Below are 15,591 nucleotides of genomic sequence, written 5' to 3'. Positions count from 1 at the left end.
TTTTTTTTTTTTTTTTCCAAAAGCACTGATTTTATTTATACAGAGTCCTAACCACTTCAGTGGCAGGGCAGGAGTGGGAGAGGTTCCTTTTTCAATCCAGGGGCCTCCATAATGTTGGTCTGTTGTTACCGAACACACAGGCAAGTGGCGTCATGGATTTGGTAAACTAACTACAATGTTTAGTCTCTCTCTGCTAGAGCGACAAGGTGAGCATCAATCTCTGCTTCTGAAAGAATCCTGAATTTAGGATTTTCAACTGTAACTACTCCAACTTCTATTTCTGAAGGTTTGAAATCAATTGATAGAACAGTAGATAGGCATGTAATTGCAGTTTCCACTGTCTGCTCAAATGTCCAATCAAATTTCTTCTTCACTTTTTTTTCAAGGAAGCTGGTTGACTCCGTTTGTTTAACTCCTGCTGCAGTGGCTTTAAACCCACAGTAGTAACCTGCAGGATCACACTTGTACACCTGAGGGCCTTGTTCTTCATCTATACCAATTAAAATCATACAACAACCAAGAGGCCTCATTTCAGCATTCTGTGTGTAGACCTGAGAAATATCAGCAATCCTTTTGCACAGCATGTCCACAGGAATCTCATAGCCATACTTGTATTTCCAATTAGCTGCCTCATAGCGTGCCCTCTGTACCTGGGATCTGCTGTCAGCTGTCATTCCTGTCATCACACAGCCAATGTTTTCAGTTATCTTGAATAAGTGAGTCACTGTGCTGGAATCCAATAATTTGTCAGGTACTTTCTTCTGTGTGACAATTACTGCACAGTCTTTCCCTCTGACAGCTACCGATATAAGGCCACCCTGGTTAATAGCCTTAAAAGCATATTCTACTTGGTAGAGCCGGCCCTCGGGTGAAAAAATGGTAATGTGGCGGTCAAAACCAGCGCTGGAACCACGGGACATGTTGCCGCACCCACCACTTCAAGCACAGTCTCTGAGCCCCGTAGCTCCTGCACCAGGCGTACAAATCCCCCCGGAAGTTGCAACCCCTAATGGCTTTTTTAGTCTCCTCGCAGAAGCGTTTTAACCCGATAAACAAAATAATTATCTGAAGCTTGTTGTCTATAATCCTTGGCAAGGTTTTCAAAAAACTTTCAAATGTGGTTTCGTTTACCAAAGAAGCAATAGTTCAGATTAGGATTGGAAGCTGCAGCAGGAACTACATGCCCACGGCTGGTTGTTCAACACAGAAGAATCTGTCTGGAGAAGGCTGGTGTTAGAGGAGATTAAATCACAAGATACATATTTGTTAGACAAATCTACCTGCACTAGACTTTGGGAAAAGAATCTGAATGATGGAAACATCATCTGCTACCATCTGTTCCACCAACCCCCCAAGTCTTCTCCCAAATATTAGGGTTAGTGATATATGTATCCACTCCTGTGCCCTCTGAAAGGATACACCAAAGACAGTTTAAGCTGGGACTTAACGTTACAGAACAGGGAAACCACGAAAGCCCTTGAAGATCAGTCCCGAAGGTAGAATTTAAAACTTTCAATGGCTTCTAGAAGGCTAAGAAGTCCTAGGAAATTAAGCACGAATAAATGAGGTGGTAGAAATAAGCATGGAAATGCAACTACTTTGAGGGTTTATGTGATCGAATCAGAAAACAAATGCCATCAAGCCTAAAGCATGTTTATAATGCCAAATGTTTAAAAAGCCTAAATGTAGCCAGGTTCTACATTGAGACTTCATACTCATGTAGAAGAGGTAGCCATTTAAATTTGTTTTCTCCAGCTTTGTCCACTGCAAGGGTCTGGAAGCCCAGAACAATTACACACCAGGAGTAATTAGCACACCAGACACTCAGATCTTTATTTCTAAATATCATTCTCCATTTAAAAAATTGAGGTGTCAGGGCACCTGGGTGGCTCAGTGGGTTAAAGCTTCTGCCTTTGGGTCAGATCATGATCTCAGGGTCCTGAGATCAAGCCCCACATCAGGCTCTCTGCTTCCCCCGCCTCTCTCTGCCTGCATCTCTGCCTACTTGTGACCTCTGTCTGTCAAATAAATAAATAAATAAAATCTTTTTTTTCTTTTAATTGAGGTGTCTTTGGAGAAATGGCAGATTCCAGAGCTGGGGCAAAGGAACCAGATCAATCTGAGTATTTAGTGCCGAAAAGTAATAAACAGCTAAAAACAACCCCAAAATGGGCACCTGGGTGTCTCAGTGGGTTGGGTCTCTGCCTTCAGTTTGGGTCATGATCTCAGGGTCCAGGGATTGAGGCCCGAATTGGACTCTCTGCTCAGCAGGGAGCCTGCTTCCCCGTGTCTCTCTCTCTGCCTGCCTCTCTGCCTACTTGTGACCTCTGTCTCTCTTTCAAATAAATAAATAAAATCTTTAAAAAAAAACCAAAATTTAAGAAAAAAAAATATAAGGACACGTGAAAAGGACACAAGGAGCCAGCTCAGAGGGATTCCCACTGGATAAGTCAGAGATGATCTGAGCATTAAGATAAATAAAAACTGGGATGCCTGGGTGGCTCAGTCGGTTAAACTTCTGCCTTCAGCTCAGGTCATGATCTCAGGGTCCTGGAATCAAGCCCCGCATCGGGCTCTCTGCTCAGCAGGAAGCCTGCTTCCCTTCCTCTCTCTCTGCCTGCCTCTCTGCCTGCTTGTGATCTCTGTCTGTCAAATAAATAAATAAATAATCTTTAAAAAAAAAGGAAAAGAAAAGTTAATCACGTGCAGTGCTGGGTATGTTAACATTATGGAGGTAATCATTTGCAACATACACTTATATCAAATCATCATGTTGCATGTCTTTTTTTAAAGATTTTATTTATTTGAGAGAAAGTGAATGAGAAAGAGAGAGCATGAATGGGAGAAGGTGCAGAGGGAGAGGGAGAAGCAGACTCTCCACTGAGCAGGGAGCCCAACGTGGACATTGATCCCAGGCCCGTAAGGATCATGACACAAGCTGAAGGCAGATGCTTAATCGACTGAGCCACCCAGGCGCCCCTCGTGTTTTATGTCTTAAACACATTATGATACTTAAGCTAGAAAAAAGAAATTTAACACACAAGGAGAATTTCTCTCTCTTGTTATCTTTCTCTCACCCTCCCCCCCACACACACCCCAATCCTCAGCCCAGCTCTTAAGGCTTTTCAACTGCTTTAATCAGATTCTAGATTATCCAGGATAATCTCCCATAGGTAAAGCCAACTGAATAAAGATTTCAATTACATCTGCAAATTCCCTTCACAGCAATGCCCAGATTAGTGTTTGAATATCTGGAGATGTAGTTTAGCCAAGCAGACACATCAAAGAGAACAAAAGAAACTATCACATTATGAATATATACATATGAATAAGGAGGTTAAAAAAGATTATTTAAATTCAGAAACTCTAGCCATTCATTCACTACTTCTGCTATCATAGCAAAAGTATAACGTAGAAAGCCAGGCAAACCTCAGATTTGTTTGTTCTTGGAAAAGAATAAAGATGTTGGGGTGACTGGGTGGCTCAGTGGGTTAAAGTCTCTGTCTTCTGCTCAGGTCATGGTCCCGAGGTCCTGGGATCGAGTGCCGCATTGGGCTCTCTGCTCAGCTGGGAGCCTGCTTCCTACTCTCTCTCTCTGCCTGCCTCTCTGCCTACTTGTGATCTCCATCTGTCAAAAAAAAAAAAAAAAGAATAAAGATGTTTTACCAGGCACAAAGCAGACATTTATGATTAATATCATTTTTCCTGAGACAAAAGAAAGAAGTCATCAAAAATAGTCAAACACAGCCATTTACAATTTACAGTTTCTGCTTTCAGAAGGAAAGCATTAACCTCAATAGGGCTCATGAGTCAGGCTCACCATGATAAAAGACCAGAACTTGGATAATATGGGGCATCGTAAATGACACAGGGGCAGAGACATTGGAAGTTCTCATATTTCAGTATGATTCAAAACAAAACATTGCTGGTCCCATGCCTTGAAGGGGACAGAGGTTAGAAAGACATTAGCTGTTGCTTTATGACCTTTCCAACTTTGGAAAGAGAGATCCCTTAGGATGAGCGAAGCCCGTTTTCTGCGTGATTTGAGCACTGAGCATTTTATCATGATGGGAGAGGTTCACTCTAGTTGTGGGATGGCTTGGTCCTTCCGCTGATAGAGTTGAAGGCAGAGCCGTGACTCCTCCTCCTCCTTTACCCTGAGTCTGCAGTGGCTCGCTACACTCCACTCAAGTGACTGGTCCCCACAAGCCATCATTCATCTTCTTTCCTTTTTCTCTTAACACTTCACCAAGAAAGCTGCCTAGCAACTCTTGTGAATCTCTATTATCAGAATAAGAGAAGCGAGACGAGCCTAAAATTGGATATTACCAAGGAATTAAGACTCGCATAGCAGATTTCCCTACTGCCACCACTAAAAATAAGAAGCAGGAAGTGACAAGAAGTATTTACTTACTGGTCAAAGGAGTGAGCGTGTGAGATTCATAGGAAAGATGGTGAAGAGCTTATAGTTCTGGCTCTTTTTTTTTTTTCTATAAGATTTTATTTATTTATTTGAGAGAGAGAGCGGGTGAGCAAGACAGAGAGCACAAGCCAGGGGGAGAGTCCCTGAGCAGGGAGCCCAACACAGCGCTCCATCCCAGGACCCCAGGACCATGACTTGAACGGAAAGCAGCCACTTAACCAACTGAGCCACCCAGGTGCCCCATAGTCCTGGCTTTCTAGAGAGAAGAGGCCACAGGGAGCTTCAGAGGTCAAGGGTAAATCAAGGCCACTCAGTGGGCAACCAGGAATGCGCTGGTGGCAGAGCAGTGTAGACGACAGACACAGGACACGTTCTACACAACGTGGGGAGAGATAGGAGCAGCAGTCGCACAGCAGAGACACAAACAATGGCATATATTGTATGTAAAATAACCTTCCTGTGGGGCCACTCAGAAAGACCAGAACGGGGAAGGCCAAGGTCCAAGTGAAGTTACCTGCTGAGCCCCCTTGAGCTCACGGCTATCTTGCTGCTGCTGGAGGTGGTAGATAAGACCTAGCACCCTTTTGCCTCTGCAATTTCTGCGTTATGAGCTCTCCAACTTTATTTAAGCATTCCTTTCTCCAGGCCGAGTCTGACTTAAAAACTGAACTGTGTCCAGAGTATGAGTGGGTCCAACTTAGAAACCAGACTGGATCTGGCTTAGAAACCAGATATTGGGTCCAGCGTGAGGCCTTAGGTGAATAAAATTTTGTCTTTAGTCTGAACAAGGGTTAACCTTACCACAGATGATCTTAGATGACAATTGGCCACAGTGGAGAAATTTTAACCTATATAAGTTTATCCATTTACAAGGAACTCTAGAAAAAAGAGGTGATAGGTCCCCCAATAATGGGTCCATGATTAAAGGAGCGAGACTGATATAAAGCGAAGGTCAACCAAAGCTTTATTTCACGCCAAGCATCAAGAATCAAACTGAACGTTCGGGGCCGCACCTCTTATAAGAGAGGGCGACCTTTCTCTGTTTCACAACTAGCTTTTAAGGGCAAAGGCCGTGTGGTTGGGCCTGGCCACGCACAGGTGGCCAATGAGATTGTAACACACAGAGGAAACTCCACAGTCATGTTAGTTCACACATAAGTGACCAATTGAATTACAATTTACCCTATAGTAGACATTTGACCTAGCCTATCACCTTGGTCAGAATTGGCACCCAAAAGGCTCCCAACGAGCGGGGCCCATATTCCTTGGTAGCTAGGGAGACAGTATGCATCCCCCCCACTGATCGGATGTCTCCACCTGGCCTGACCCACCCTTGTATTGGGGCTGTTACCTGGGGCTGGTTTCCGGGACTTGTATTTGAGTAAGTCCCTTGGGGGAAGAGGGGCAGAAACAGTTTAAGGGTTAAACAACAACGTTATTGTTTAACCTGGATGGGAGCACTCTGGCTAAATAGGTCCTTGCAGAGGATCTTAGTCAAGTGCTCATCATAAAGGGCAGAGGGAAAATTATTTTTCTCCCTGTAATGTGTCTAGTGATAAGAATGGTGCCTGCCAGGACACCCCACCATCTCGAGAGCCTACAGGCAGGATCCTGGGAAAACTGGCAGAAGTCAAAAAAAGTGAGAATTCTTACCAAAATCAGCTCTCCCAGATCTCTATTGCTGGTGCCTGGTCACGAGAAGAGACTGGCAGGCAAAAACATTGGTAAAATTACATCTTTGAACTGGGCCTGGTGCATTTGCTTCTGGGTTCAATTTGTGGTTGATCCGTTCTGTCCTGGGGACAGCTACTGCCTTCTTAACCGTCAGGTGGGAACTGCAAACATTGGCTGGACTGAAAGCTGGGTTGCACTTTGCTGGCAACTGGGATCCTACTGACCGCTGCCAGCTGGCATAACAGAAAGTTTACAATTGCTTACCTTGTTAGTTTCACCAGGAATGAAGGAGTTCTAAGGGTTAGAAATTCTAATTAATCTCTGCAACTAAAACAACTAGAAATAATGAGAGGAACAATCTTTGTGAGGGAAATAGGATGTGTGTGGATAAGAAAAGGTATGAGTGACAGGGATACATTTTTGCTAAAGGAGATGAAAGTAATTGCATCCTAAAGGAGAGATGGTTGTTTCAGAATGGAAAGAGGAGGATAAAGGGGGGAACAAATTCCACACAGGAAGTTGAGGAGGCAGAGGGATGGGGAGAAAAGGTCTGATGGAGAGACTACACTACCTTTGTAGTCAAGCTAGCTAAAACCACAATGAATTCATTATAAGGTTTACTTTTTTTTTAAACATAAGCTTTAATAAATAATAAATAAACAAAATAATAAATAAATAAATAGTGTACTTACATAAAACTCAACATTTCCTTTCATCTGCTTAAAGGATGAAGCTCTCTTGGCCTATTGGTCTGCTTTTAATAAGACCTATGAAAGGTTTTTCTTTACCTTTTAAGGAATCTGTCTAGAACACAGGATTCTGTGTTTTATCAAAATAATTCCGTGGGCTTTGGGTTGTCTTTATCAGATCTTCAATTACTTCAGAAAACTCAGTCTTCTCAATATTGAAAGAGCTCAAGTCTCACAACTATGAAACTTTCTGTATGCGCCTTCGAGGTTTTTAATTATTGCTTTGGTTAAGTGGATGTTTTGGGGACACACGTCCCAAAAATAAAATTCTAAATGAAGTATTTTTTTTCCTTTAAACTAACTTTGGGGTTTGCAGAGGATCCCTGAATCGCCTCAAAAGATTTTTTGTCTTTCTTTATAAAAACGGAGATGTTAAATTTACTGGGCTTACTTGCATACGTTAAACAACAGGGGAGGGGCACCTGAGTGGTTCAGTGGGTTAAGCCTCTGCCTTCGGCTCAGGTCATGGTCTCAGGGTCCTGGGATCAAGCCCCGCATCAGGCTCTCTGCTCAGCGGGGAGCCTGTTTCTCCCTCTCTCTGCCTGCCTCTCTGCCTACTTGTGATCTCTCTCTCTCTGTCAAATAAATAAATAAAATCTTTATAAAAAAAAACAACAACAGGGGAAACATTGTCCAACAAGAAGGGACGCTAAGCCTTCTTTATGTTATAATGGATCGATATATGTTACTAAATGTAAGTGTGGCAGAAAGAGTATAAAATTCCTGAAAATCCAATATGTCCTAGTTTAATAGTGTTTTTAGTTGTAATTCCAGTTATTATCTTAAAGCATTGCATGCCAAAGAAATAATCACATTTCCTTGTCATTTTCATTATAGCGAACTCCCCCTTCAGATTTTTAACCATGGCCATTTTTAAGTCTCTTGTCATTTATGCACAGTTACGGTTTTCCTCTGATGCTTTCACCAAAGCCCTTCATCTTCAAGGAGACTCATAGAAAGGACTCGGACAAGCACAACTTTCTGCTAACTTTCAGATCATACTCCTGCACTGGGTTAGAATTTCAGAACTTGAACAGAGAAAGTGACAGCTTCATAAAACTACAGCAAAAGATCAAGATCGGTAAGAATTAATTACATGGGACTCAATGAACTGTTGAGAATGATTATAGATTTTACAACTTTTGCTTGTTTTGCTTATGACTTGTGTGGGGTCTTTAATGTTTTGTCTTTCCAGAATTAAGGAAACCTTTTGTCGTTCCTCTCTCTCTCTTCTTTTTTAATATTTTATTTATTCATTTGAGACAGAGAGATACAGATAGAGAGAGCATGAGCATGGAGAGAGGGAGAGGGAGAAGCAGACTCCCTGCTGAGCCAGAAGCCCTACACTGGTCTCGATCTCAGAACCCAGAGATCATGACTTGAGCTGAAGGCAGACACTCAACCATCTGAGCCACCCAAGCTCCCCTATCTTTTTCTTAAGCTATCAGTGATTTGGAAAATATACCTTTGTGAACAAGGATAAAACATTTGCCTTTTTCTTCCTGCCTAATACTGCCAGAATTCAGAAATTCTTATTTTGATGGTGATAGAGTTATTTGCACAAGTTCAGTAAGAATCTGTTCTTGTAACAGGACACAGTCAGAAACATTGTTTATACTATCAACGTTGGAAAACATTGGAAAAACCCATCCTGGGACCTTGCTTGCTTATAGAACAAGGAGATGAACAGGAAAAACAATTCTTCCACAGATTTCACATCGTAACTTCAGAGTTTCACAGCAAGACAAAAGCAAGAGAATGATCAAAAGCAGGAATTGTCAAATTAATTAAACAAGGAAGCCAATGCATCTCTAATATCAACACAGCCTACTTAAGCAAACCAAATCTAAGCCTGAGAATCCCTCAAGAGTATGAAATCAAGACACTAAAAACAATGAATCACAAACAGCCAACCAGGCTTTAATTATGGCCAAATAAGAACTTCCTTACTTTGCTTTGACCATTTTCTCTGTGAAAGCCTCTCGCCAAGCCCCTGTCAGTGAAGCGTTCTAACCACGTCTGGCTTGGTTTGAGCCTGGCTTGGTCTGCCTGATTTGAACAGATTTTTGCTCAAATAAACTCTTAAAAATTTTAATATGTTTCAGCTTTTAATAGTGTGAATGGTCTAATCTTGTACAGTCCCCACTACTCTGAAACGTCTTTTAGCAGCCTCGTTTCACATTTTTGTGTCTCAGGGACAGTGGAGCTTGAGAGTCTGTGCTATGTAAGTGAGTGATGGCGTGGTCCAGGGGTAGGGCTCAAGGAGAGGCCAATTACACTTTCAGGTCACTGGTGATTTTACCTTAGTTCACACATTTAACTACTGGCTATATAGTATTTTTGCTCTTCTAGGCCTTCCATCCAGGATGCCAAAGTTCATTATCAGAAGAATATGTTGATTGCTCTCTTCTTTTTTTTTTTTTTTTTAAGATTTTATTTATTTATTTGACAGACAGATCACAAGTAGGCAGAGAGGCAGGCAGAGAGAGAAGAAGGGAAGCAGGCTCCCTGCCTAGCAGAGAGCCCAATGTGGGGCTCGATCCGAGGACCCTGAGATCATGACCTGAGCCAAAGGCAGAGGCTTTAAGCCATGAGCCACCCAGGCGCCCCTGATTGCTCTCTTCTAATAAGATACGTGCATCCACACAATTTTTGCTGGTGTGATTTGGAGAATCACAGCACACATCTTTTTTCCAATTTATTTGTTTAATTTGAAATCTCTTCCTTCAGCACAGAACAAAGTATGAGGTACTTATAAATCCTGACACGAGAGTATCTAATATTTTTCTTTCAGCTTAGTGGTATACAGTAAAACAACAAACAGTAAGCACTAAGAGCTGAATTATTCTGAAATTGCTTACACAGAACTCCAAACTACTTGTCAGAAGATTTTAAGCAATAGATATTAGGAAGACAATGCATATATTTACATGAATCTAAGAACATTTTGTAGCTTCCTACGGCTGAAATACACTGGGCCATAATAAGCCTCTAGACAACACTCAGATCATTTCTGTAATTTAAATCTCTTTTGTAATAACTTCATAGAACAGCATAGACATCAAAACATCCAATTTGTGTTGGCAGCAAGGAGATTCCATTATTCATTCATTCACTTTGAGATCCCTAGTTGCAATCCAAAGAAACTGTTCTAGCTCATTAAAGCAGATAAAAATACTATATTAAAGGGTATAAGCCTTAGAATTTCTGGAAAAGTCACAGAAGCAGGCTTGACGGCCGTTCTCCCAGGGAAAAAAAAAATTCAAAATAAGATGCAAAATGATGCCAACACCACAGCTACCAAAAGACACAAGGCCACAGCTTGCCCTGTGGATTCCAGGTACTGAAGACAAATTCTGGAGTCTTCCAGACTGTGTCTGAAAAGCTGGATGTCACTGCCTAGGTGGTATGTCGGTGTGTGGCTACAAAGTATGATGACTAGGGAAGTAAGCTTCTGGGCTCTCTGCCACTGTGAGTAGTGGACTCAGAAGGTGAAGAATTCCCCAAACCAAGAAAGCTGTACAAAGGTGCCAAAGAGTCAAAATAAATGACCAGTGCCTCCGACAAGCAAGAGGGAACTAAATAGGGGCGCCTGGGTGGCTCAGTGGGTTAAGCCGCTGCCTTCGGCTCAGGTCATGGTCTTGGGGTCCTGGGATCGAGTCCCGCATCGGGCTCTCTGCTCAGCGGAGAACCTGCTTCCCTTCCTCTCTCTCTGCCTGCCTCTCTTGTGATTTCTCTCTGTCAAATAAATAAAATCTTTAAAAAAAAAAAAAGAGGGAACTAAATACAAACTGAGAAAATGATGAGGAAAAATAAAAACAACATGTTAAGCAACAAATTTGTGTGGAATCTGCAGTTTGCTGGGGAAGGCAGAACAAAAGTCAGGCAGATAATCCCATTAATAAATATATAATTATAAATCTCATAAGATACAAAGGAGAGAGACCACGTTTTCTGACCGCTGGTATCGATGGAACCCAACTCGAACTGGGGATCCAGAAGACTTCTTGAGGAAACGATCGCTGACTTGAGTCTGAGGAAGGAATGAGGTAAGCAGATGAAGAGAGTTGAAGAACATTCTAGAACATTCCAGTCAAGGGAAGCATGTAGGTAGAAGGCCTGTGGTGAGAGGGAACACAGGGATTCTGAGGAAGTGGAAGAACCATGCATTTGTTCTAGATTCACGTTGATTGAGAGGGGAGTGTTGGAAGGAAGGTTTGAACGGTAGGTGGAACTAGATGAAATATGGGACCATATTTCTTTCTTCATTATGAAAATAAATATGGAAGGCCTGAGCTGGAGAACTCTATAATAATCAGATCACCCTGAATGTTGTGTGCCAAACGGGAGGCTGTGGACATTGTGTGTCAGGAGAAAGGTGACAGTAGTCTTAGCCTCATACAAGACACATGGAGAAAGCTCATAGCCTCTTGACAGTATTGTCACTCTTACTTCAAGTTTATGTTCTATTTTATTTCATTTTACTTTATTTTTTTAAAGATTTTATTTATTTATTCATGAGAGACAGAGAGGCAGAGGCAGAGGGAGAGGGAGAAGCAGGCTCCCCTCTGAGCAGGGAGCCTGATGCAGGGCTCGATCCCAGGACCCTGAGATTATGATCTAAGTAAGCTGAAGGCAGACACATAAGTGACTGAGCCATCTGGGCACCCCTATGTTCTATTTTAATCAGCTTTCCCATATCTAATATTTTGCAAAATTGAATTATATTCTTTCCCAGTTTTTCTGATTTTGAGATGTTTAATACGATAAATATTCCCTTTTTCTTTTCTTTTCTTTTTTTGAAACTGCATCTGGGATAATATTACAGAATATCTTCAGTTCATAGCCTAATGCATTTGGACAAGCTGAAATCCCTTGAAATTCAGAATTTATTATAAAATGCATAGTGGTTTCCAAACAGTAGTGCATGGCCTAGGAATTATAGTATTTATCACTGCTTTTCAGACTTCCACCCAAAAATTGCCTTACCCTGGCTCCCATATCTACTAACTCTTCCCCAATTAATTCTTAGTTAATTTCAGTATAAATAGCAATAGAAATCTCTGTAAGAATTCCATTCATTTTTTTTCTTCAATTACTTAAATTTCATTAGGACTAAAGATTTCTTTGCATTAAAGCATTGAAGCATTAGATTAAAAAAGTGGGGTTTGGAGCCACAAGTCCCGACATTAAGCTCTGTTTCCATCACTTCCAAGATATTTGACATGTTGCATATTTTTTGGTTTCTCTCAGCCTTTGCCTTCTCCACTGCAAAAGTAGCATGACAGGGTCTCCAAGTGAGCCGCAGCAAACACGGAACAAAAGGATGTTTCATCGGGGCACCTGGGTGGCTCAGTGGTTTAAGCTGCTGCCTTCGGCTCGGGTCATGATCCCAGGGTCCTGGGATCGAGTCCCACATCGGGCTCTCTGCTTGGCAGGGAGCCTGCTTCCCTCTCACTCTCTCTGCCTGCCTCTCTGCCTACTTATGATCTCTCTCTGTCAAATAAATAAATAAAATCTTTAAAAAAAAAAAAAGGATGTTTCATCAAAATGATTTGCATATTGTAAAACCAGAGAAGCATAAGTTGTTACTAAACATGAAGATAATCTACTAAATACATAGGGCATGAGATGCAGAAACACTGGGGTTCTTTTTTTTTTTTTTTAAGATTTTATGTATTTATTTGTCAGAGACAAAGAGAGCATGAGCAGGGGGAGCAGCAGGGAGAGGAAGAGGGAAGCAGACTCTGCTGAGCAGGGAGCCTGAGGCGGGGCTCCATCCCAGGAACCCGGTAGCATGACCCAAGCAGAAGGCAGACACTCAACCAACCGAGCCACCCAGACATCCCAGAAACTTTGGGGTTCTCGCCAACAAAAACAATATCAAAAATAAATTTTTTTTCTTAAGATTTCATTTACCTGGGGCACCTGGGTGGCTCAGTGGATTAAAACCTCTGCTTTTGACTCAGGTCATGATCTTGGGGTCCTGGAATCAAGCCCCGCATCAGGCTCTCTGCTCAGCAGGGAGTCTGCTTCCCCTCCCTCTCTCTCTGCCTGCCTCTCTGCCTACTTATGATCTCTGTCTGTCAAATAAATAAACAAAATCTTAAAAAAAAAAAAGATTTCATTTACCTATTTGAGAGAGAGAGATAGGGAGAGAGAGAGAATGAACAGGAAGGAGAGAGAGAAGCAGGCTCACCCTGAGCGGGAGCCCAACCATGGGGCTCCATCCGAGGACCCTGGAATCATGACCCAAGCCAAAGGCAGATGCTTAACCGACTGAACCACCCAGACACCCCAAGATCCAAAATTTTTCCAGCATTTTAACAACATGCACAAAAGAGACCACAGTGAATGGTCTTGAATATGACTGTGAGCTCCTTTTCCGGAACTTCTGCTGCTGGTCTCTGATCTCAGAGCATGTGAAAACCCTGAGTCGGCCCACAGCAGCCTCGGAGGTGGGCTCTGTCCTAGAAAGCAATCCTGGTGGTAAATTTAAAGAGGCAAGGAGTAAGCAAGCCCTAACTCTCCATAACAATGAACACTCAGGGGGCACCTGGGTGGCTCAATGGTTTAAAGCCTCTGCCTCCCGCTCGGTTCATGGTCCCAGGGTTCTCTGATGGAGCCCCACATCAGGCTCTCTGCTCGGCAGGGAGCCTGCTTCCTCCTTTCTCTCTCTGCCTGCCTCTCTGCCTACTTGTGATCTCGTCTGTCAAATAAGTAAATAAAATCTTTAAAAAACAAAAAACAATGAACACTCAGGTACCTCCAGTGCGCTCTTTTATCTTCTTTTTATTTATTCATTGGGTATTAATAACATTCTTCAGTTCAAGGCACATTATTATCATAGACCCCTAGGAGGCTCTCTAGGTTCAATATTTAGTTATTCCATCTTATCTCCATCTCCAACACAACCATTCTGTTGTGTTTATTCCTTTTGAGTTTTAAGTGCTTAAAAAATAGCATGTCTGATTTTGTTAGCATTTATGTCAAACCATGAAAATCCTTACAGATCTCATTCCGCTTCTATCTTTCTGGGTGAAGCTTTTTTTGTTTGTTTGTTTTTAAAAAAACCCAATCTTATTTCTGTGTATACATCAGATGTGTTCTTTCCGATGCTTCCTAATAACCCATGGTGGTCTCCAAGTCTATGTACCCAAACTGGCACCAACTTCCACCCCTGTAAACAACACTGCAGAAAGTATCTTTATCTTTTTCATGCTCTAAATATGAGATTTTTTTTTTTTTTGATACCTTCTCGAGAGCAGAATTGCCAGGTCACAGCACGTACATATACTCAATTGGTGTACATCATGACAGACTGTTCGGAGTGAGTAACAATCTACCCCCTCAGGAAGCTTTCTGTGTACCAGGTTCCCTAACAACACTCAGCATTACCCAGCTTTCTAATTTTCGCCAATTTAATATTGTTAATTTAACCTGCCTTCTGATTATTATCTTTAGCATGGCTTCACGTACACGTTGGTTTTGAGAGTTCTCTTTTCTGTAGATTCCTTGTTCATATTCTTTGTTTTCCATCACTGACTTAGCAACTACCATCACTGACTTAGCAACTTACAGAAACTCTTTTCCTAATTATTAATCCCTTGCCGGTTTTAGATATTGAAAACACGACCCCCCAGTTAGTTGTGTATTCATCGGGCCCACGGTAGCCTTCATGAATGGAAACCTTTAATTTTCATCTACTTATGGTTATCAACATCTTATTTTCTTCTTGAATTTTTGGAACCGTTTCACTATGCCTAGGCTATAAGCATTATCTCATACATTCCCTTCTATCAGCTCCATGTTTTCCCCTTTTCCAACTTATTTATTTTTGTTAATTTTAGGTTTATTTGAGAAAGAGAGCCGGGGGAGGAGGGAGGGCAGAGGGAGGAGGAGAAAAACCCTCAAGCAGACTCCTGGCTGAGCACAGAGCCGGCAAAGTCCTGGGCTTGACCGCAGGACCCTGAGATCACCACCAGAGCCGAGATCAAGAGTCAGATGTTTAATTGACCGACCCACTCAGGCACCCCTCCCTTTCAAATTTAGATTAATAATCTATCTGGAGGTCACTCTTAATTTGGGGTTAGGTAGGGATCCAATTTAATTTTTCTGCATATAGTGAGCCGGCTTCTCTCCAAAAAAACTTCAACTAAACGATTCTCGCTGATTTGTAGTAATTCCTTTCAAGTGGATTAAATTTCCATGGATACATGAGTCTCTTCCGAGTGTGTTATTTTCTTCCACTTACCTGTTTATCTGATCGTACACTGATAGCCCATTGCTTTTGGCACTTTGGCCTTGTAGTACATCTTAATACCTGACAAGGCAAGTTCTCCATCTTTACCGCTTCTCATTCAGGCACCAACAGCCATGGACTTTTAGTCACCTCTACAGATTTCACTGCAAGTTTAGTCGTTTCTGCAAACTATTTAACTGGAATCTGGATTGAAATTGCATTGCATTTATATACTAAATTGAAGGAAATCTACGTCTTAGTAATATATATTCATCCCGTCCAGGAACATGAAATGTCAGCCCATTTAGTCAGATCATCTTTTATATCCTTTACTAGAGTTTTAAAGCATCGGGAAATTCATGTGAAACTTGGAAATAAAGCCAAAAAGATGCATGGAACATGCTTTCAGTATCACTTGGGGAATAAAGACCACAAAACCAAAGGATAGCTACGAATACACTTGGTTTATCTCACTGTTTACTATTAATAAAAGGTCCCAGACT

The 15,591-nt window shown here is 41.9% G+C and overlaps 1 protein-coding gene across 1 annotated transcript; it reads right to left on the bottom strand.

Moving 5' to 3' along the window:
• On the bottom strand, window positions 1-984 carry LOC123938604 (proteasome subunit alpha type-6-like). Its single transcript, XM_046000132.1, has one exon. The coding sequence runs from the start codon at window positions 918-920 to the stop codon at window positions 180-182; it is 741 nt and encodes a 246-aa protein (XP_045856088.1). The 5' UTR covers window positions 921-984; the 3' UTR covers window positions 1-179.
• Window positions 985-15,591: the final 14,607 nt, after the last annotated feature.

The sequence above is a fragment of the Meles meles genome, chromosome 3 (genome assembly GCF_922984935.1).
Source record: "Meles meles chromosome 3, mMelMel3.1 paternal haplotype, whole genome shotgun sequence".
NCBI classification, from domain to species: Eukaryota; Metazoa; Chordata; class Mammalia; order Carnivora; family Mustelidae; genus Meles; species Meles meles.
This window is presented reverse-complemented; position numbering and strand designations above follow the sequence as displayed.